Below are 22,944 nucleotides of genomic sequence, written 5' to 3' on the forward strand. Positions count from 1 at the left end.
TGGGGAAGGAGGCTGGGAGAGGGGATGCAGCTCTATCAGCACCTCTGGCAGGCTATTTGTTCCTCAGCATTGATCAATTATTATGCTTCCCTCTATGTCCCACTAGTTAATGGGACATGTTCAAATGGATCTTGATCCAAGTAAATTTGTTTCCAATTTGAACAGGGAAGTAAGATACAAATTCCATTTTCGAATGTGTCCTCTCTGGATTTGGGTATTGGGTAAACAGTATCCAGTGCTAGAGTGGGAAGGGTGAGACAGTGCTATTTTCATATCATTAGACAGGCTTATATCATGCCAGTTAAATCCAGCGAGACCTTGCCATTAATGAAATGGAGGAGAAAGGTGTTATTACCATAGATTTTGTACTGCTTAGCATCAGGTGAGTGTCCCAGTTATTGCCTGTGCAAAAACCAGCTTCTTACTAGTTACATTAAACAGGATTTAGGTTTTTTGGTTATTCCTTGGTCACTCTTCTTTTTGTGACTTCTACTGATTAGGGACATAGGTGAGTGGAGAGCCTAACAACCCATCATGGCAACGCATATATTTCTACTGAAATATCACCAAACCTTTTCACTTTCCAGTCATTTAGGAAAAAGAGACGAAAAACTCAGTGTTTTAGCTCAGGCCATCAGCAAGATTTAAAATGACAATAATACAAATCTGTTTTTAATAAGCCATGCTAAGGGTATGCTTATTGTCATTAAGAATAATTATTGTGATAACTCAATTGTTTGTTTTTGGAAACAAGCAACATTATTAGAAAACACCATCAGCTTCTACAATTATCCATTTACTGTACATTTAAAAATCTTTGAAAGGGCAGCAGAAGGCAAGAAAGGGGGGCACTTTTTTTCTATTCCCAACTCCACACCTGGTTTTTAAATGAGGATTCTGAGGAACAGCCCTGGAGAATGACAGAATACTTAGGAAGTCTCCACTGCTTCTGCCCAACACGAATGTGCTAATGTGTCATGTTTGTCTCAAGTGCTGAAATTATGGTTCAGTTTCCAGGCCCATTCAATTCTTGACCTTGCTACTGAGATTGCCATTTAGTGGCAAAGTTGGTGATGGGGGCTGTCTTATAGACATCTATCCACTAAAACATAAACTAAGACCACTAGCTCGTTTCACACAGACAACAAAGGTGTCATTGAATGTTGTTTGATTTGGGCAGGTACCTGCCTAATCTTGTTTAAAATGGGTTTAGAAATTTCTATAATTTATTCCCAAAGTGCTTTCATCTGATATATTGAAAATCAAAGAATTATATGAACTAGCTGACTTACAGGAGCACTGAAGTCTGAAGAACAATATCCCGGCACCACTGTTTCTCAAACATTATAGTGCAGGGGTTTTCAACCTTTTTTAAGGGGTGTACCCTTTCTGGTGGGTACCCCTTTCCAGATGGGGGGTGTGTGCTGATGGCTGGCAGTGAATGGGGAAGTGGCAAGCAGCGATGGTGCGGAGTGGTGAACGGCGGGGGGTGAGGAAGCAGCGTGTAGTGGCAGCACAGTGGTGAATGGCGGGGGGCAGGGAGCTCGTGCTCAGTGGCCGCCACCGCCATTCACCACTCTGCACCACTTCCCCACGCTGTCGCGTGTACCCCCTGTGGCTGTCCTAAGTACCCACAGGGGTAAGCATACCCCCAGTTGACAATCCCTGTTATAGTGCATTAACACTACATTAGCAACAAGCACTGGGGTCCTCTCTTTATAAAGGTTGTTTCACATCTGATATTTAAAATGCAGTTGTGCTCTTTAACAGTCCTTTGTTTTTTTAACCTTCATTTTAGCACACAATGCCATCATAGCAGCATGCTGTGCAATCTGCCTATCATCAGTGCAAGATGACCTGAACTTGGGCACCCAGTGAGATTTTACTGCTGAATCAGTGAATGTCACAAAACCTATGTACTGTTCTTGTTTTGGACCTGCAGATGTGCAAGAAGTCAAGGTGTTCCAAGGCAATGATTAATGAGACACTTCTATTAACCCCAGCCTTGATCCTGTCCAGAAGGTGGACCAAAAGCCAGGCTCTTGCATTTTGGAACCTAGTGAAAAGCAGGCATAATTCACCTATTTTATTTTGATCAGTGATCTCCAATGTATAAGTGACATTATTAGAAAAATAAAGGGAAAAATACTGTGTTAAAGTTGATGTAGGTGCCCAAACTGCACATGATCTGAATTCTTCCCAAAGAGCCATATATAGATTTGTAAAGATTAGTTATTGGTGCTGTTTAAAATATGCCTTTGAAACATTAAATGTGAGAATTTAGAACCATGTTAATTCTCTGCTTTATTTCCAGCACCTGTGATTTTTCAATATTACTTAGAAAATGGAACTAATGGAATATTTATTAATGCAAACCTCTAAATATATTATGTTAGAAAATGTACTTATACCAGGGGAAACAGGATAAAAGGATCATAGGAAAGTAGGGCTGTAAGAGACCTCATGAGGTCATCCACTCCACTCCCCTACTAAAGGCAGGATCATCCTTGTTTAAACCCATTCCAGCCAAGTGTCTGTCTAACCTGTTCTTGAAATGATGCACTTTTTTGTGATCCTGTAGAGTAATGCATACTGTAGCTGAATAGGCTTGATCATCTGAGTTCTTTAAGAACTTGGCCTAATATTCAAGGGATCTTTCAGTAATGCTGCACATCTCTAATTTAGCAAATCAAAGTTAATTTTTGGCTAGGTACACAAATGGGTATAAGTGATCAGAAACTGGTCTATACCTGTAACAGAACAGAAGTTCAGTGCAAATCGACTCTTTTTAACCCAGTCTAAGATAGACCTGGATCAATGTGGCATCAGACTTAAGCTATTTTGGTTAGACAGGTCTATTGAACATCTGTGCCAGATCTCCCAACTCAAGTTAGGTCACTGTCTACCAGCATCCCAGGTTGCTTTGCGGATCCCTAGTAATGCCCCCTCACAGGGTGGCACACTGGAATTTAGCCTGCTTTGTGTCCAGCCCTGCCTCCTGCCTCCAGCCAGCTGTCAGCAGCAGCCAGGTGGGGGGCAGGGAGGGAGGGAGATGGCAATCCTGGCATCCATGTCCCTGCACAATAGAGCTGTGAGAGGAGGCAGGACTGCTTCCTCTGTGTCACATAGTCCCTCCTCCCTTCACTGCTTTGTGATGCAACGCCCCCAAGCTGCAGGTCTCAGCCTCAGCCAGTGAAGCCTGTGCATGCTTCCCACCCACCAAAGGGCTAACTTGTATTCTGCTCAGTCCTGAACTAACCTAGGTTGCTTAAAGTGCATAACTTGGATCACATCCACCTCAGGCTTTTTTAATTTCTGTACCTAGCCTTTGTTCCAATGTTATTAACTATTGTTTTATTAGGTATAATTTTTTTCCTTTTTAAATGACTGCCATCTCATTTATGACTGAATGCTATGTCATGACTTTGTACCCTCAATTGCACAGAGTGACTTCATGTAAATCACTCTTGTTCATGTAGACTAAACATCATGAATAAGGCAAAAGAAGAAATCCAAGGCAGAAACCAATTCTCAGTGCCACCTGAAACTAAGCATGGGAATAGGAAAACAAGACATCTGGAACACAGCTGACTGGGAGAGAAAAGAAGGTTGCCTCTCCCATTTCACTCCACAGGTTTATAAGGCTGACAAAGTAGACTGGAAAAAGTAGAGGGCTTCTATTACAAGCTATTAATTACACTGTTAGAGTTGTAGTTAATGTGTAGAGGTTTTGGAAAGGCAGCCCTAATTCACACCTAAAATTCTGTAAAATATCAGTTTTTAAGCCTGCATTGATATTTGATGAGTCATTCAAATTTAACTCAAAATGGGAATGTCAACATTAGATGGCTATTCTGAAGTTTAGCCTACAAAGGTGTAAATCTTATCCTGGCTTCTTTGCTGCAGTTGGCATGGATAAGAACAGGGGAATATCAAATCTGACCTATCCCTTCTTTCTCCCTCTTCCAAATAGGCCTAGGAGCTCCCCATTGCTTACCATTAAACACCTTCAGTGGGGAAGTCTACTGGTTTAAATGCTAGCATGTTTGCTGAGTCAAGTGCTGCAACTACTGGTTTTTGTCCTGAGATGTACTCAAACCTTTTAGAGGTTGAGCAAATTAATACACCTGAGTATAAGGAGCTCAGCACCTCACAGGCCACTCAGAAATTTGAAGGACTGTGTCCTAAAGTTCCAGAGTTCTCTTCATTGCATCAGGCATTGATGACAGCAACAGAATAAGGAATTGGTAGCCAAATATCTGAGTGACATGATTATTTGTCAAAAGTATTCCAAAATTTTTGACACAAATATCTCTTTCCAAATGTCCATATCCGATATTCATGAATATCAGCAAATTTTAGTGGGAAAGCTCTCATGTGGTTTAGCTTCAACATTTTCAGTTTTTCAAAATTTCCAGTAGGATATTCTGTAAATCCCCAAACTCTTTTGGGAAGTATTTTTTGAACAACAGCCATTACTTAGGCACATCCCTACAAGCACAATTCTTGGCAGCAGACAGTTTACAAGCAATTTGACTGAAAGGTAAGGTCAGAAATTAGGAAGGTTGCAACAGAGGTTATAGATGATGACTCTGCAAGAAGGACACAGAGATGGAAAATAAGAAAATAAAAACAACATGGAAACAAACAGGCCGAAGTGCTCTTTGACGTGAAAGAATGACCTTACATAAGAAAACCAGGCTCAGTGAGTATTACCAAGGTCTGGGTGCTCAGATGGTTTCATCTAGGATGCTTAAATTTCTAAAAAATGCTACCAAATGTAAAGCAGTGCCTTTTATGTATTGTAATGGTGTTATTAATAACATTCATGTGATTTCATCAATGTTTTGGTGAAATGAAGACAAGTTTTCCATAGGTTATTTGGATAGTGAGAATATTAAGCTATCTGCTAGTATTCAAGAATCTCCCCACTCAAAATTTTCTGTTTCATCTCAGATGATTAAATTGGAAAGTATCATTCATTTAAAGAATATGTTAAAGATGTATTTATTATCTACCAGCCACATTCACATTACTCCACTACCAGCGCTGTTCCAAGTTATCAGACAAAATTGCCAAGTCACAAGATAAACTGTCTCTCCTCATAGCAAAAGAAAGTTAATATTGAGCAAGAAAACTGACATGAATTCATGCAAGTTTACCTAATGGCCCAAGAGATTATTGCAAGTCTGCAATTCACTGGAGGGGCTGTGCTGTATTTTAAATCTTTGGAGCTTTTAGCTTACATGTGGGGACTGAATTGTAGTATATTTGATATCCTGAGGGAGTATCTACATTACTTAGAGCACATTACAACACTTACAAACATTAACAAAGCATAAATAATATATTTAGAAATATGAAAAGATTAGAGCAAACTATTTGTCTAAGGAAATTGTAGAACCTTTTTGTTCACTGACTGGTTAGGGCAGATTTTAATTTCTACATAGCTGTGGAATTAATTTCCCCTGAGCAAAGCAAGAAAATATTTCCCTATAATTCTTGTTTTCTGAATATGTATATAATCTCTCTACCTACCTACCGACATCTTCTCAGTTTGTATTTCCAGCATGTAGCTGAATCAGAATCTATCATTTATTTTACTGCAGAATTCCCCTATTCATCTGACAATAATCCTTTGGTATGTCATAGTAATTCCCTGGACAATCTATTACAATGTTCTTTTTTTTTTCTTTTCTTTTTTTTTCTTTCTTTTGCTGTTGTTGTTGCTTTTCTTGATTTCTTGCATGTTCATCTTGTATCCTTCTGTCACAAACCCCTTCTTGCTTTCTACAATGCCTGTTCCTAGTTCACAGTGCATATCTGAAGTACTATTTGTTATGTTTCCTTCCTCTCTTCCAGACCCTCCACCCTCTTTCTGTTCTATTAGCGTACTTATTAGTTATGTTACAATGGTTCCCACAAATGCTTTGTACATATATAATCTGCTCCAATACTGATCCACACAGAACTTACTAAACCTAACATTACAAATAATGCATTTGTAATGCATTTAAAACACAATGGATGTATTGGCCCTTGGTAGATGTACAAGTGAATGCATGAAGGGATCTGATGAGGGATCCCACAATTGCACTGCCTGCCATGCCACACTTGCATGGCAGGAGGCAATTGTGGGATCTTCATCAGATCCTATCATGCCTTATTTCCTGTGCAGGGGGAGTCTTGATCATGATCCCCCTTCACTGGCAAGTAGTATGCTCCCACAACTGGGAACCCCATCAGCTAGTGGGGATCCTAACTTCCAGGGCACACCATGTACACCTGTGGCTGAGTCCCATGAGCTGGCAGGATTTCCAGGTGCAGGGGCACACGGTGTGCTTCCACGGTTGGGAGCCTGTAACAGAGAACCAAGGGAGCCTATTACTTTGAGAGAGAGACTGCAGCAGAAAGGGCCCCAGACAGCTGAACAAGGGTTAGCTGTGGGAGGGAAGATGGCAAGGGAGTAACTACAGCCTGGGCTCAGTAAGCTGCCCATCAAGCTGGGAGGGCAAAGTGCCTGACCGGAAGAGGAGGAGCTCAGGGGATATAAGCCTGAGTTCCTGAGGCAGAGGGGCAGTGTAGTGGCCAATGAGTGGAGTAGAGGCTTCTGCAGCAGCATGGTGACCCAGGCAGAGCTTTGCATGCTTATGTAAAGCAGCTGGCTTTCAATATAAGTTTCAGTTTTACCAGAGGATGGAGCAGTGGCTGAATGGGAGGATAGAAGGCCACACAGGGGTGCCAGGAAGGCATCCTGGGGCTCTGAGCCCTATCTGGGCAGGCCAAAGCCAAAAGGGGCAGATCCTGTGCCATAAATGTGACATAGGGGTAGGTTCAAGCTGAGAGGGCCAAGGGTCGAACCTGAGAGAGGAGCCAAGGGCCAGATCCAAATGAGATAGGACAGGCCAAGGGCCAAGAGGATCAAGCACTGAACCCAAAAGATAGGTCAGTGGCCAAGGGGTGATCCTGAGCAAGACAAGCCAGGCACTGAGAGAGCCAAGGGCTAATCTCAGGTGAGACATGCCAAGGACTGAGAGGGCCAAGGGCTCACCCCGGGTGAGACAGGCCAAGAAGGCCCAGGGCCAAACCCAAGTGAGATGGGTCAAGGGCCAAACCTGGGTGACTTGGACCAAGGGCCAGACCAGGCTGAGGCTTGAAAGCTGGGTCAAAGGAAGTGGACATAGGCTGGCAGTCTACATCAAGAATAACCATCAGGCTAAAACCAAGAGGGCTGAGGTCCGTATGAGCTGGTTCATGGATCTAAGGTGACATCTGTGAGGCATTGATGTAGCTATGGGGGCCACAGGAGCCCACAATTAATACCCCTAAGTTGACTTAGTGTCTGAGAGCAAGACTAGTGCTAGCTGGGCTTGAGAAGTAGAGGGTGAGGTAAACTGAGGCTCACTTCAGGGCCCTGGGCAGCCTCCGGAAGAAATACAATATACATCAAGGCGTGCTAGATGAGTCAACCAAGGGAGGGTTTCCTAAGGAGCCGAGGTGAGGCTGGGGTAGCTTGTCCACCAAGGGGTATCATGACTACCCTCAGGGGCCAGGAGCTGCTACAGAGCCCCATCAGCTGATGGGGGTCCCAGCTAGGGGAGCTTGCTACTTGCTGGTACAGGAATAACCCTTGATTAGCTAGTTAATCACATCTTAAGTGTAATGTGCGCCAAAGGCCGTAATATTACAAATAAAATGCATTTAAAATGTAGTTAACACAATGGATATAATTAGGACACAAATATCTTAATGAGTTTTTACTGTGTAAATGCTTCTTAAACAACAACAGTTTTCCCTGTGCTGTGTCATGCATTGCCCAACCTAGACTATAAAATCTTCACAGAAGGTAGAATAGATTATGGCATACTAGGTTGCAGAGCATCATACATACCTATGACTCTAAACAGATAAGGGTGTCACTAAAATAGTGTGTTTTTTTTATTTCTATGAAGATGAACTGAGACTAATAGGCATCAACAGTTTCCACCAAGGGTTTCAGATACTAATAGTGTGAGATGCATTTAAGTTAGTAACCTAGGGGTATAAGGCTCCAGATCCTATTAGAACTACACAGTTCCCTTGATGTTTTTTTTTTTCCTGCTTTTGTTTTTCCCACTTTTCGACAGAATTTTTTACATATGCATGACCAGGAGAGAGTACAACAGATCAGTGACATCACTGAGCGGTATTGTATCTGTCTGCAACCAATTTTAATAAAGGTTTGGGGCAATCCTTTGAAATCAGTGAAAGACTACTATTTTACCTTTTTCCCACCAATATCAGCATACAGGAAAATTAAATTACACTGAACATAACATGAGTTATGATGAAAAAATGATGATTTATTCCATAAAAACTTACTGGAAATGCCACAAACCTCTTTTTCCTTCGTTACATTTTACCTCATTTTGTTAACTGCGCTATGCATTTGGTGAAATTCTCATCCTAAGAAACAAAATGTTAGCCGAGTGCCCTTACCTGGCCGATGTGCCTTTGGAACTGCCATGTTCATCACACGCCCTCCATCCTGAGGTTTAGGGGGTGATGCAGTAAACCTGCAAATCCCCGATTCTGATGGTGTGCTTGAGGTCAGACTGTCTGTGTACTCATTAGTCCCTGCCGTTAACTGTTCTGATGATGTGTCTGATATAAAGCATTCTGTGATGGTGAACTTGGCATGTCTCAGCTGCTCTTCCATCTTAGCATGCTCGTAGGCTCTTGCTAATTCTTCATATGTAGAGGAGGCACTTTCTGTAGAGACCATACTGCTTCTTGCTCTATCTAAACACCCAAAACAAAGAGATACAGAGCAGCACAGTCATTTCCAGAAGCTAAACTGAGGATGTTACAGTGTATTATTCAAGAAAATATTACAAAGATGATTTGCCTGAGTCTACTTCATTATAAATACCTGGTAGTTATTTAGTTTGGACAATGACATAATAATTATGGGTTATTCTAATTAATTTAGCAGCAGTTCTCATTAAGTAGCATCACATAAATCAGTACTGACTGAGTCAGTGATTCAAATACTTGGCTGGGGTGGCTTAGACACAAATGATCCTGTCTTAAGAAGGATGTTAAACTAAATGACTTTCTGAGGTCCCTCACAGCCCAATTTGTATTTGATTCTACAACTAACAGAAAATCTTTATTCCATGGGAAATACGACTACTTTTTCACATTTTAAAAATAAATTACTTTACTTTAAAAAAATGAAGTTAAAGCTTGCAGTGATAAAAATCCCCTGTTTATCCTCAAAACTTATCCAGTGTTGACAGACAGGGACCATTCAGACAGGACTTCAGACATGTTTCAGAAGGAGAGAAACAATAATTCATTTTCTGTAGTCATTCAGCCCTTGGCTTTTTGTTGAAAATATCAGCAAAGGACAAATATTACGGCAATGTTTTGGAGATGGGAATATTTATCAGGAATCAAACTAAGAGCATAAACTCCTTTTGCATAGAGCAAGCAGCTCCAAGAAGGTAATATATTTTGGTCATTACCAGTCTGATATTCTAGTGCATTTTACAGCACTGCTAAAATCAATTATTGCTTTGCCTTTAATTTTAATGGGCAAAGACTTAAAACATTTATATCCTAGAACTGTCTCTTTTCTGTCCTGGAGACATAACTTCCCTTTAAACAAGCACTATTATGCATGAAGTTTTAGTTAGACTTTGGTATATTGTAAAGCATGCCTCAAGTGCAATGCCAAGCACTGAAAAGTGAAGCAGAGAAGAGGTTTCTACTTAATAAAGTGGAAAAGTTTGTAGAATGTATTACATTTTCATTGCAGTATGTACGAACTTCAGAGAATTTTAGAAATTTAGCTTTCTCTGGGTTTTGTATAATTTTAAGATATTACTGATTCTTATTAAAAAGTAATAACCATAATTGCTAGTTCATGAACATGACACTACCATATTAGTTAGAGGCAACTTTGTGGTCACTGAGGCTAAGTACTGACAGTCAAAAAGCCCAAAGCTAAATTGATTGAATCTTTGCAGGTTAATATCTGCTGTGTAGACTGAACCAATAAGCAAGTAAACAGACATTCACTTTTGATTCCAGAAATGCAGACACATGCCTACAGTAGCTCAGGCCAGGAGCCAGGGGGCCCTAGAGCATGCTTCCCTGCTCTGCAGAAGCAGATAGCTTGGGTCCTGGCTAGTCCGCCTACCATACGAGGGGAGCATTTGCAGGAGAGATGCAAAGCATCCTGGGATGATGGAGGACTGTGAATTAACTTGAACATGGAGCGGATCTGGGACAGAAGTTCAATAAACGTATTTAACCTATATCAGTTAAATCTGATACTATGTCCATCCAGGTTTATCTTAAATTGGTTTAGGCTATTTTGAAAGTAGTGTATGCGAACTGAACTTCTGTTGTGTTACAGATTTTGAGCCAGTTTTTGGTCACTTATACCAGTCTGTGTGTAATTTCTGTCCCTAACTGCACAAGCCTTTAACTTTTTTTTATCATGTCCTTAAGAGCTTGGCTGCAATTTTCATTCCACACAATGAGAAACACACCTTCTACTTAAATATGATAGACAGATTTACTTAAATGATATACATATCATATAAATTTCATTTGGTTAGAAATAAAGCTAGTCAAAAAGCAAGATTTCTGGTTCACAGGAAATTTCAGCTTTTTTCTTTTCTTTTTTTTATTCGGTGGGACCAAAGCCAAAATGGTTAAAATTTTCTGGTAAAGTAGAAGATCCTGGGAACATGCAGCTTCTCAGTGAATAGACATTCTTGTCATTTCCATAGACAGTACCAATAGCCACAATGGATTGTCACATCTGTTCTACTTCAAGGATTTACAGTTTCCTGCACCCCAGGGACAGATCTGTCAGGAACCCAGGCAGTGTTTCTTTGGAATTTTGCTCAACATCTAGTGAACATTCATTCAGTAATAGGTGCTTAGAATGAAAAAACAATCAGGCCTGATGAATTGGCCTTTCTGGGTTAAACTTCTTTCATCAGAAATTTTCTGACTAGCTTTAATTAGGACCAGCTTAGATTAAACTTTTGTACAGCTGTGGGGACTTGTTTCACTAAGTTTAAAAACCTACTCTGGGACAATCATTGGAATGCTAAGTTCTGTGCCTCCATGACACAACCTGGCTTACTTTTGGATAGCTGAATCTAAACGTTGAAAGTAAATCAAAACCGGTAACACTTCATATATAATTGCATGTATTGATTCTGAAACATAGCTATGCTATGCTTGGTTACACAACTCAATACTCAACTGTTTAAACATTTAAATATTAGGTTTATCAACCTGTCTCCATGCCTTCCTTAGGAATCAAATAGCCTAGTATACATACTGTTTGGTTACCAAAACCCCTTCTAGAGTGTATCATTCTATGACAAAGCTTCCCATAATACTTTGATTTTAAAACAGATTGTAATTCTCACATAAAATCCAGCATAAAGAGTAGATATTAAGTTGTAAAGTATCTGTGAATGAAGCTTGTAAAATCATCCTTAGAATTTACTAACCAAAGTAGTGAATCTACTTCCCTACATTTTAGCATGATAAACACCCCCCCCCCCCCTTTAATGATGCTTTTTGTGTTCATTAAATAAAATTACTTGGGTGACTGGGATATGTGACAAAATTTTCACAAACTAGAATGCCCTTACCAAGATTTTCTAAGGGAATTCTAAAAGAATTTGCAGAGATGGCCGGATCCAAATGAGCATGGATGTGCAGTATGTGGCACTGCAGACCCATCTACAGTGCAGGCATTCCTACAGTGCAGGGCTTTTTTGACTCCGGGAGATCCCACGGTCAAAAAACCTGTGTCTTAATGAAGTGGGGTGGTGCACATGGCAGCTGTGTGCGCCACTCAAAACCGGTGCCTGACCTGCTGGAGCCATGCCCTGGCTGCCAGCCATGCTCCCTGCTGCAGGACTGCCATGGCTGCAGCTCCCTGAGGCCCCCAGGTAAGGGTGCTGGGGCCACCACAATTGTTGGCTCTAGCCTGCCCTACCCCACCTGGGGTGACCTGCCGCTCACCAGAGCACACGTGACATGGGCATTCCCTGGGGATCACTAGCAGCGGCACAAGATGTGCTGCTGTTAGTTCATAGATTTCATAGACATTAGGGCTGGAAGGGACCTCGGAAGATCATCGAGTCCAGCCCCCTGCCCCAGGGGCAGGAAGTCAGGTAGGGTCTAAGTTAATTGTTCCTGGGGAAACAAATGGCTACATTCGTTTGGATACAGCCAATGAGATCTACCCTTCTTGCTAAGGAACGAAAGCAAATATTACTGGAAATGAAGAGATCTGCTCCAGAAATAGAATGCGTCTTGAATTTGTAGTTGGCTAGCTTTTACAAACTCATTCATTGTTATCTATCTTATAAGTTTCATATATTTTTATTTTGCTGTTCTAATGCTGCATCTTATAATAACAAAAGCAATGTTGACCAGATAGCCCCACTATTAAATGCTAGACAGCATTTATGTGAAATAACAAAGGGTGTGAGTTTTTAAAAGATAAGAGCTCAAACTTGCAAACACTACTGGGCACAATGGGCAGGGGCTGGCAACATATGGCTTAGGGGGTCACATCTGGCCCATGGTGACCCTGGATCCAGCCTGCACAGCCACAGGGCTTTACCTGTGTCCATGCCTATGTTGGGTCTGAGTAGTAAGGAGCTACACAGAGGCCAAGAAGCTGAAAGCTGTGCCAGTGCTACTGCTGTTTCTCTCTGCACCCATTTCCTCCTTCACTTCCACAAGCAGCAGGAAAAGTGCAGCTTCCAGATGGAAGAAAGCTGTGCTGAGGCCAGGTTGGGTAGAGAGACTGGGAGGGAAGGGGGTGTGTGGGTGCAGCATGGCACCACAGCTGAGGAGCAGGGGGCTGGCAGAAGCTACAGCACTGCAGGTACAGCTGTCAGCTGTGTGGTTCCAGCAGGGGCACAGGTAAAGTTTCCCCTCACTGCTGATGCATTTCTGATGCCATCCAGCTCACATTATCATAGAAAATTATCCCTGAAAATGAGGGTAGAAGCAAGCTCAGGAAGTTATCTAGTCCAAACCCTACATTTGGCAGAAGCTGGCTTGTTTTGGCCAGTGGATTGAAAAAGGTTGCCAACCCCTGCGACTAGGCATATTGCTTAGTCTTCTGAGAAGGCCAGTGTAAGTTAACAGGATATACTTGGCATTCAACCACTTCTGAAAATGACACTATTTTCAAGCATGCCTAAATATGGATTTAGGGGGCACATCCCCATGACTGGGAATGTACGTTTCCCTGAGGACAAATAGCAGTGACACATTTGTGCCACAGCTAGTTGCTTCTGGGCACATCCCTACATGTGCACTCTGGTGCATGGCATATTGCCTCAGGTGTGGTAGGAGAGGCTAGGGCCAGCACCTGGGCTGACCCCAGCAGCCTTACCTGTGTGTCCTGGGGGCCTCCTGGGGCTTCAGTGGTGGTGGAGCCTGGCTGGTAGCCAGAGTGTGGCTCTGGCTGACCAGGCTCTGGTTTCAGGCAGCAAACACTGCAGCCATGTGCACCACCTTGCTTTTTTTCTGCTGCAGTTTTTTTAGATACCAGGATTTCCAGGTATCTAATTTTGTCACTGCACTGCAAATATGCAACATCACAAGCTCAGCGAACAGAATCACGAGCTCCATGTGCATTTCACAGTACCTCAACAGGCTTTGAGGCACCACAAACCACATGTTCCTGCTTGTGGGTATGTGGCCAGGGGATCAACTTCAACATTTTTTTCAAAAACCTCACTGCAGAATTTGTAGACTAAGACAAGCAAGCTGCCTGTTTTTTTTATTCAGAGAATAACTAAATTAAAAAAAACCCTCATATAATTTAAGGCAGTAAAATACTATTTGTACATATGGCTTTGGGTTTCTGTGTCTTCTGGAACCTGGCTTCTCTGGCTCCATCTGGATGAGCACAGACGTGCAGTATGTGGCACCACGGACACATCTATGGTGCCACACACTGCACATACAGGCATTCCCTATGCTGCTATCTTGCAACATGGGGGGTGGGGGCGGTTGACGGTGGGAGATCCCGGGGTCAAAACAACCCATACTGAAAAAAGCAGGGTGGTGCACGTGGCAGCAGCATGAGTCACCCAATACTGGAGGCTGGCTGGCTGGAGCCATGTTCTGGCTGCTGGTTAGGCTTTCTGCCATGGCTACAGCCCCAGGAGGTCCCTAGGACCACAGGTAAGGCTTCTGGGGCAAGCAGAGTTGCTGGCCCCAGCCTCTCCTACCTGATATGGGGTAACCTGCCACATACCAGAGAGCATGTGGGACAGACATTCCCCAGGGACAAGTAGCAGTGGCACACCTTGTCCCCAGGAAAACAAACATCCATGCCCACATGGAGGTACCCTCTGTGACTTTCCTTATATCTCCTATGTTATGCCTTGTTGAATTACAGGTAGTTCCTTTTTGGAAACCTGGAGTGAAACAAAGAATTTACCCTCTTGTCAGATACAAAGCAAAATATTTTTTCCCATTTGTAACCTAACTTTGGACCAGCTGCATGCCTTTTTCCTGGATAACTTGCCATAACTAACCTACTTATATATCTGTCACTATTTCAATACAGAGCAGAAGTACACAAAGCTTCTTTTTCTAGTCCCACAGCTTGCTTATTACTTGAGAAATTAACAAAGATAGTATTACGATTGAAGACACAATTTTATATTTACTTTCCCTCTTCTGATCATTTAGAGAGATGAACTTAAACAAATGGTTGTTTCCCACGAAAACAGGGTTTAGCTGATCATTTTCAGTGCTAGATTGCTACATTGAGCCCTTATTGAGGTTTTCTCCTTATCTTTTTCATCTTAGAATCAAATCCCTCTGGACAAATTACACCACCAAAAAATTAAAATTTTATCTCGATGTTGCTCAAAGCTGAAAACCCACTTTTGACTTGGCCATTTTCTTCATTACTAGTACTGCCACTTCTCAGCCAGTATCATTTTATGCAGCAAATTTTTATACATTTTCCTGAGAACTCAGGAAGTACACAGTTTTTGTGACCAGAAAAATGACCTACAGAAGAACCATCAAAAGCCTCTGGAGTCTCAGTTTGGTATGAACAGTTATGTGCAATATTTTTGTTACCACAATTGGCAGGTGCTTGCATACTCAGTAAACACTGCACTTAAACAGCACATTGAAGAAAAAAAACAACCCCTTATTTTAAAAGAAAAAAGTCTGCTAGTCAGAGCACCAAATATAGTAACTCATCTTGGCTATAACTGTCCCGTCTTTGCTTTAGAATGCTACAAAAATTATACCTGTATCCTGTGAGGGACTGACGCTGTAGCTGTCACTTTCTTTGTCCACTGATCCTGCAGCTCTGGGTGTTGGCAGCCTCCAGTCTGTGGTGAGGGTGTGGGCCGATATGGTGGGATGGGGTCTGTTGAGAGTCCATTGACTAGCATATCTGTTGCGAGCTGTGGGGCCAGTTTTTGCACTTCTTCTTGTGGTAGGATCTGTGATTGACAGAATAGAAAATCTTTGCCAATAGATTCTTAGTTGAAAAATCACTAGCTAGCAATATACCTAGCACTCTCCAAACCAGGACATTTTTAGCCCCACAAAAACTACATCTTTATAAGACCGCAAATGAAATAAATACTTAGGAATGACCAAGCAAGGGATTCAGCTAGTCTCCAACTGGTATATAATCCTCTTTCACTTGTTATCACTTCACCTGACTCAGAGAAATCCATCCTCCACCTTAACTTTGTTCCATTCCTCATGCAACATGTATAAGTATATCCAAAGGTTAAGGTGACAATTTGCCAGAAGATTATATAATCTCATTATCTGTTCCAGGGACCTAACATAATAGCAATACAGTATATACTACATGAAGAGTCACTACAAAAACTCCTATATATGTATTACTTCTGATTTGGACCAACATGCTTATTGATCATGAATGTTAAAGGTAAAGTTTATCTTAAAGTGCTCCAAGTTCCAGCACCAATTATGACAATAAAGTCTCTTATAGGGGTAAAAAAAAACTGAAATCACTCCAAATACTCCTTTAAAATAATAAACTCTCCATTACTTATTTAGGGACTACAATATACTGAGGCTTTTCTGCTCAGAGAAGACTCATCCAGCAAAAGGAATACATATTAATTAACCACTAAAACGATTTTAGGCTCTGTTGACAAAATTAATACAGTTGGTGCCAAAGAAGTATTGTATTCCATAATAAGCCATGAAGAAAGGAAAATCTTTATTTGGTAAATGGATAGTTACTAAGTCAGATGTGAAAAATTGTTTGTGAAGTTTCTAAGAAGACACTGTGAACTGTGGAGAGTATTAAAAAACAGAAATAGAAACTTATAAAAAATGGCAGTACTTTGACATTCAGATGGTAAAGCTGTTCTATATATTACATGAAGATAGGATATTTTTACAAGAACAGTTATAAGGATAACACTATACAAGAACAGATAATGGTTCAAAGTATTCTCCATGAATCAGCTTTCCCAGTACGAGATTTACATCCTGCTACGTCTCTCAGTGGTACATAGCTGTTAGGGGTGTGCAAAATGGGCCATATTTGATTTGGATTCAGATATGGCCTGACTCGGGGACAGCGATTCGATTAATTGATTCGGGTCACTGTCTCAGTTTGATTCAGCTGAATCCAAATCTGAAGATTCGAAGCCGATTTGGAGAATCAGCGATTCCGCCATAGACACAGCTTTAAATGTTTTTTCTACATACCTCGAGGTACCAGGCACAGCTCATGAATGCTGTGATGCTGGGGCAGATGGAGCGTCCCACAGGAGTGCAGAGGGTCCCCATGTGCTCAGTGGAGAACCCCAAAGGGGACCCTAAGTACTTCCAGTCCACTTCTGGGTCTGCTGCTGAGTGAGTGGGGGGGTCCCCCAGCACCCCTGCAGCTTGGCGATCAGCCATGGGGGGATCCCAGGTGTGCCCCCAGACCCAGGAGGCACCAGCTGTGGAGCTGGGGAAGGGCCCCCAGTGCGTTCTCTGGCGGACCCAAAAGTGGATCAGAACTGCTTCTGGTCCACTTCTGGGTTCACTGCCAAGCGCACTGGGGACCTTCCCACACTCCTGTGGGATGCTCCATCCACGTCACCATCTCAGCATTCCCAAGCCACCTGGTACCTTGAGGTATGTTGAAAAAATATTTAAAGCTGTGTCTATGCCCGAATCGTTGAATTTTTCCGAATCTCTCTGAATTGATTTGGAGGGTTCCAATCTGATTCGGAGAGATTAAAGGGTCTCCTGATTTGATTCAGATTCGGAGATTCAGCCACTGAATCAGGTTGAATCTCCACTGAATTGAATCAGTGACCGAAGCTTTCCACAGCCCGAATAGCTGTACCACCCCAAGGAGAGGAACCTGGGACACTGCTATACCATTAGTGGATGACTTTTACTTTGGTGACAGACAAAGTCTGCTGGATTGTGCATTGAGAGGTGGAACTTTGTCTCAAATCATTTCCCATTCCTCTGACCACAAGAGCTACTCTCCCTGCAACATGGTGAACTGTAATTTGATGTGGTGTGGATTGATGAATGAGACGGTAGTTGGTTTCTCCTTCTGTGAAGCATTGTAAGGAGGGTAAGCCATAATTCTCTCCTATGAGGTATGGGGTTTGAAGTTGCTGAGTTACACATTCTAATTGAGCAGCAATCCCACTGAAGCCAGTGGAGCTACACTGGTATGTAAATGGAGACTCGGGTCCTTTGTTTTTACCTAATCGATCAGTATACTTAGATAAATGGAATCTGATGGCTGTGTTGGACAGTGGTAATCAGTGAACCATCTTGAAACATCCAAATAGTAAATTGCTGAGTTAAATCTAATAAGTCATTGAGTTTAATCTAGTCAGAAGCAGTGGTACTCATCTTTGTAGCCTCAAGGCACCCTTCCATGATTTTTCTGAATTTGATAGCACCCCTGGTGAAAATCACTGAGCAACATCTAAATTCAGAAAAGATCTGGGTGGGAGCCTCAAGGCTTAAGAAGTTGAGAATCACTGATCCAGCTGGTGGTGGGAGCAGGACCTCACCCTGCTGTATCTTGTTCTTTCTACTGTCTGCCCCTCCCCACCCTTGGTCTGTACCTCAGGGGTGAAGGGCAGCCCCTGCTACTGAGGCTGCTTCATGTCTCACATGTAGGTGACCATTAACCCCCCAGCCCCTCACACTGGCCCTGGGAGCATGGAAGGAGTGGAGGGGACAATCTTGGCTGCAAAGCATGGCTCCATCTGTGAGTCTGCCTGCCTACCTGCTTGCGCTGCTGGGAGCATGGGGGCCAGGGTCAGCATAGGCACTGTCTGGGGGTGGGGAAGGGTGGAGGAAAGTAGCAACAGTGGTGGCAACCCTCAGAGAAGAGGATGCAGGCAGCTCTGTATAGCTGGTAAAGGTACAAGCAGGGTCCGAATTATAGGGGAGCTTGTGGTGGCTGAGCTCTGCCATAAGAGATGAGAGCCCCCCTTGTAAGATTTGAAAATCATAACCTGGGGGGTCACTTAGGTGGACTTGTTAATCAATGAATTGGTTTAACTTAGTGTTAACCCACCCTAAAACTTCTCCTAGAGTCAAAGTGTAATTTGAACCCTGGGTGCAAGGCAGTAAATGGGGGAGGAGAACATCTATCTTCTCACACAAGGACTGGTGATACAGCACCTCTAACAAGATCTCATGGCATCACAGGATGCCATGGGACCCCAGCCTAGAATCTCTAGAATCTTTACTGCCTTAAAGGATTGTAGCATATGCAGAAGTCAAAGTCTTGCCTCCTTTCACCCTGTGCCTAGGCCATCAACCTCGTGTGGAAAAGTCACTGGGGACTGCAATACTCACAACTACCCCCCCCCCCCCACCTTGCTGAGCTGCGGAAGGGCAATGAGCAGTGGGTTTGGCTCCCATAGGTTGGGGTTTGATGATGCAATTGAGGTCTGAATGACTACTGTTAGGGTGATTGAAATGTTTGCTGGCATTGACTTGATACCTGAGAGCTTTTCATTAAAACAGTAATGGATTCTTGAAGAAAACTGTCCATGCTATTGCATAAATTTGTTACACTCCTCAATATAGAAACTGTTTTTGCAAGTAATGCAAGCAGTAGCACCACCACATGGATATGGTTTACAGCAGTACTAACAACAACATAGACTTCCCCCACTTAGCGCCAATTCCCAACTGTGCCTGCTGTGAAGAGCTACCCCTAAGGCGCCCAGCTCAGGAAGTTTTGCTGAGGAAGGGGGATTCCCAAAGGTTATCCTGTTTATGGTGATCCTATGTAGCCTGTTAGAGACATCACTCCACACTGAATGACCCCTCTAGCATGGTCACAGAGCCATGAGTTCCTCTACAGCCTTGGCAGGCCCTTCAGGAACAGGTGAACTTTGGACCACTATACTTCTCTGTAAAGTGTTCAGCTCCTGCTTGCATGAACTTTGTATGGCAACAGTATTTGAATCCATATTTGCAGTGCTTTGTTATCTTTTGAGTCATTAGTCCAGTACAACTTAACATGTCTATCTATGGTCTTACTATCATCAGCCCCACATCTTTCTACCAGAGTCTTTTTTCTGTTTAGTAATGTTCCCAGATCTGGGAAACATTCCACGTTGCAGCTACCCAATTTAGAGAATATGCTCTCAGATAGCCCAAAAAAGAACTAATAAGTAAATAATATATATGACTTGGGTGCCTGTCCTCCTTAAAAGGGCTTAAAGTTTTTCATTGTTTATTGTGCAGTAACTATGTAGTACATTGCTGTAACACAACAGTGTCTAAGCCAGAGAATGCAGCTATCAATGAGCACTATGCAATGCCAGGCCATTTCTGCAAAATTCCACTCCTATCCCCATAATGTCCGAGTACCATCCTGAATATGTCTACAATGCAGAGAAGCAAGGTAAATCAGCCTGCACCAAGATCTATGCTGCCAGCACCTAGCCTGCTCTCAGTATCCAAGCTACTTTATGTAAAATTAGATAGCATAACTCTGCTTTGTAGTCTGCAATGTGGATGAACCTTCAGAGCAGGAGGTTACATGGTGGCAGAAGAGAGAAAACCTTCCCCCTTCTCTAAAGCAATGTAGGTGCCAAGCCAACTCTTAGATCTTATGCTACCCAGGTGCAAGGAATAGAAGAGTTTTGTTCTATACCAGACTCTTGCTCCTAGACAGGAAAGTATCAAACAGAAAATTCCTGCATAGGGGAAATAAAAAAGATTGTAGGTGGTACACTGGTCATTCCTTTGCTAGCTTCCCTTTCCCCTCCTCCAGTCCCCCACAAATAAAAAATTACATTTTGAACAACAACTTTGTGATAACTTAAAATGGCTATTTTGTGGCTTTTGTGGCAATCATGCACCAAAATTATATATGGCACAAGTAGGCAAAATATGGCCCATGGGATGGATCCAGCCTGCCACTTGATTTTATCTGGCTTTCCGGTGGGCAGCGCAGGCAGCAGCTCTGACTCTGGCTTCTGCGGATGCCATGGGGGCTGCTGGATGGAAGCAGCCCCACTCGCCCACCTTCCCCATATCATGCAACAGCCTGGGAGATGAAGGTCAGCCCATCCAAGGCTTGTGGGGCTGGACTCCATCTCCCAGGTGCTGCAGGGGATGATGAGCAGAAGCAGCCATACCTGCCTTCCTAACACCATGCAGTGCCAGCAGAGGCTGGAGCTGGAGCTGCTGTCCATCAGCAGAGGCGGGGGCCTGAGTGTGGCTCACCTAGGGCTTGCTGTGTGGTTCTGGGAAAGCGAGTGGGTGGGGCTGCTTCTGCCTTGTGTCCCCTGTGGCACCTAGAAGATGCAGTGCAGCCCCACAGGCCCTGGGTGAGCTGCACTTGACCTGAGGGGCCAGACTGCATCTCCCAGGCACTGTAGGGGACACTGGGTGGAAGCAGCCCCTCCTGCCTACCTGGCACCATGTGACAGGCCCTAGCAAGCTGTGTTCAGGCCCTGGAAGCTCCAGATGCCATGTGGTGCTGGGCAGGTGGGCAGGGCTGCTTCTGCCCAGCGGTTGTTGGGGCCCAAGTACAGCTCATCCAGCCTCTGCTTGCAGAGAATAAAGTCTGGCCATTGGCTTCTGAGCTGTCCCGTCCTGCCCCATCATCAGGGCTTCTGGGATCCACAGGGTTGGTGTGGGGAGGGTGTGCATGGCTGTGCACCAGGAGCCCAGATGGCAGAGTGGGACAGCTTGGAGGCCCACAACCAGGCTCTACCCCCCACCCCCCCAGTGCAGATGCCACTGCCAGGTGCTGGTTCTGGGCAGGGGGTGCATAGGCAGGCTAGGACTGGGGAGTGTGTGTGTGTGTGTGTGTATTCGTGCATGCATGTGTGCATGTGTGTGTGGCTGTGGCCCCCAACAGCTCACCAAAGCTCGTTAAGTGGCCTTCTAGCCCAAATAACTGCCCACCCCTGATACATGGGGATGCAGTGGCTATGTGATCTTCACAGAGTGTTCACAAAACCCTATGGAATGGGAGATTGGCAGACCCACAATCTCTTTCTGTGGGGAGAATGGTTATTCAAACAATTCTTTTGCAATGCTACTCTTCTTGAGGCCCAGCACAAGCATCTGGAGAGTATTTTTATTTCTTTTGCCATAGCAGAGAATCTGTGAAATTGTGGCCTGAAATTTCCATATCCCTGCCCCCCAAACTCATATAAATGTGTATTAAAAACACAAGACCCTATTCAAAGTCCAGAGACTGGTTTTATACATAGTGTTGAAATCAAATATTCACTGGATAATAAAGTAAACCATAAATCTATTGTAATAGGTTTCCTACCCCACAATCTGAGACATACAGGGGAAATGCCACTGGATTTGAACTAAGGGCAAATGAATTAGTCACATAGGAAGGGGAGAAGGAATAGAAATATAAGTATTCTGGAAGCCCTGGCTGTCTGTGGTCAGCAGGGAAGTAGAAAAGACAAAGATTTTTGGAATGTGGGCCCTTCAGCATATAGAATAGCTGGATTAAAGACAACATAGGGTTCTAGTTTTTCTTCAGATAACTGCTCTTTCAATACAAGAAATTACAGTTTTTGATCTTTACATGGTAGATTCACTACTGTGTGATAGATGGGGAGGGGAAGAAGGGTGCTGCAGTAAGACAGCTAATTTTATGTCTTTAGCTTTATTTCTAGAGACACCTAGAGTAGCCTCAAATATAACTTAAAATAGTTGAGAAATGAAATCCATTTGATTGTACTAATCTAGTCCTCAAAAAATAATCATAACTGAAAATCACTAGTCTGAAGTGCAGCAGTGCCAGTACTAGAACAGTAAGAAGTTTTAAGACTGAAGTGCAAATGAAGTTGGGGGGGGGGGGGGGGAGGGGAGGGAAGGGGGGAGTTTCCAGTTACATCTGCTTAGACTTAGCATGATGAGCTACAGAGCCAGAAGCATTAAATATTCACCAAGCTTCCTGACTTGACTTCTTCTGAAACCTGTAGTAAATCAAGGTGTTTCTATATACCCTGGAAGTTGCCAATATGCTTTTGTGTTGCCAAATTTATGCTATCATTTATGCCAACTAATGAATTTCATATTTCTAATACATTATACTTTAAAGTCAAGGAACCATTTCCATTAATATTGATATAGAACATATTTATAATACAGCAAAAGAACAATGTATTGTAATAATATATTAATTTATTTTACTATTTTAATCTATTAAGATTAATTCAGCATGGATATTTCTGGGAAAATTGATTTAACATAATAACTAAAGCTAGAAATGTAATATTTTCAGAATGCAATAATCAAAAAATTTGCCTCTCATTTCTTAGCATATTAGGACAACCACATTTAACTGTGAAATTCAATAAAGATTGATTACTGAGAAATAAATATATGTTAGTTATTAAAACCCATTAAACTAATTAGACT

General features: G+C 42.8%; 1 protein-coding gene across 1 annotated transcript in view; it reads right to left on the reverse strand.

The window, feature by feature from the left end:
- DSCAM (DS cell adhesion molecule) overlaps positions 1-22,944 on the reverse strand; it is a 717,333-nt gene that overhangs the window by 24,590 nt on the left and 669,799 nt on the right. The window contains exons 31-32 of the mRNA XM_059720751.1: positions 15,318-15,515; positions 8,479-8,781 (exon numbers count right to left, since the gene is read on the reverse strand). Coding sequence (XP_059576734.1) covers positions 8,479-8,781; positions 15,318-15,515 — 501 coding nt within the window. The remainder of the gene's footprint in view (positions 1-8,478; positions 8,782-15,317; positions 15,516-22,944) is intronic.

Source organism: Alligator mississippiensis, chromosome 1, assembly GCF_030867095.1.
Source record: "Alligator mississippiensis isolate rAllMis1 chromosome 1, rAllMis1, whole genome shotgun sequence".
NCBI classification, from domain to species: domain Eukaryota; kingdom Metazoa; phylum Chordata; order Crocodylia; family Alligatoridae; genus Alligator; species Alligator mississippiensis.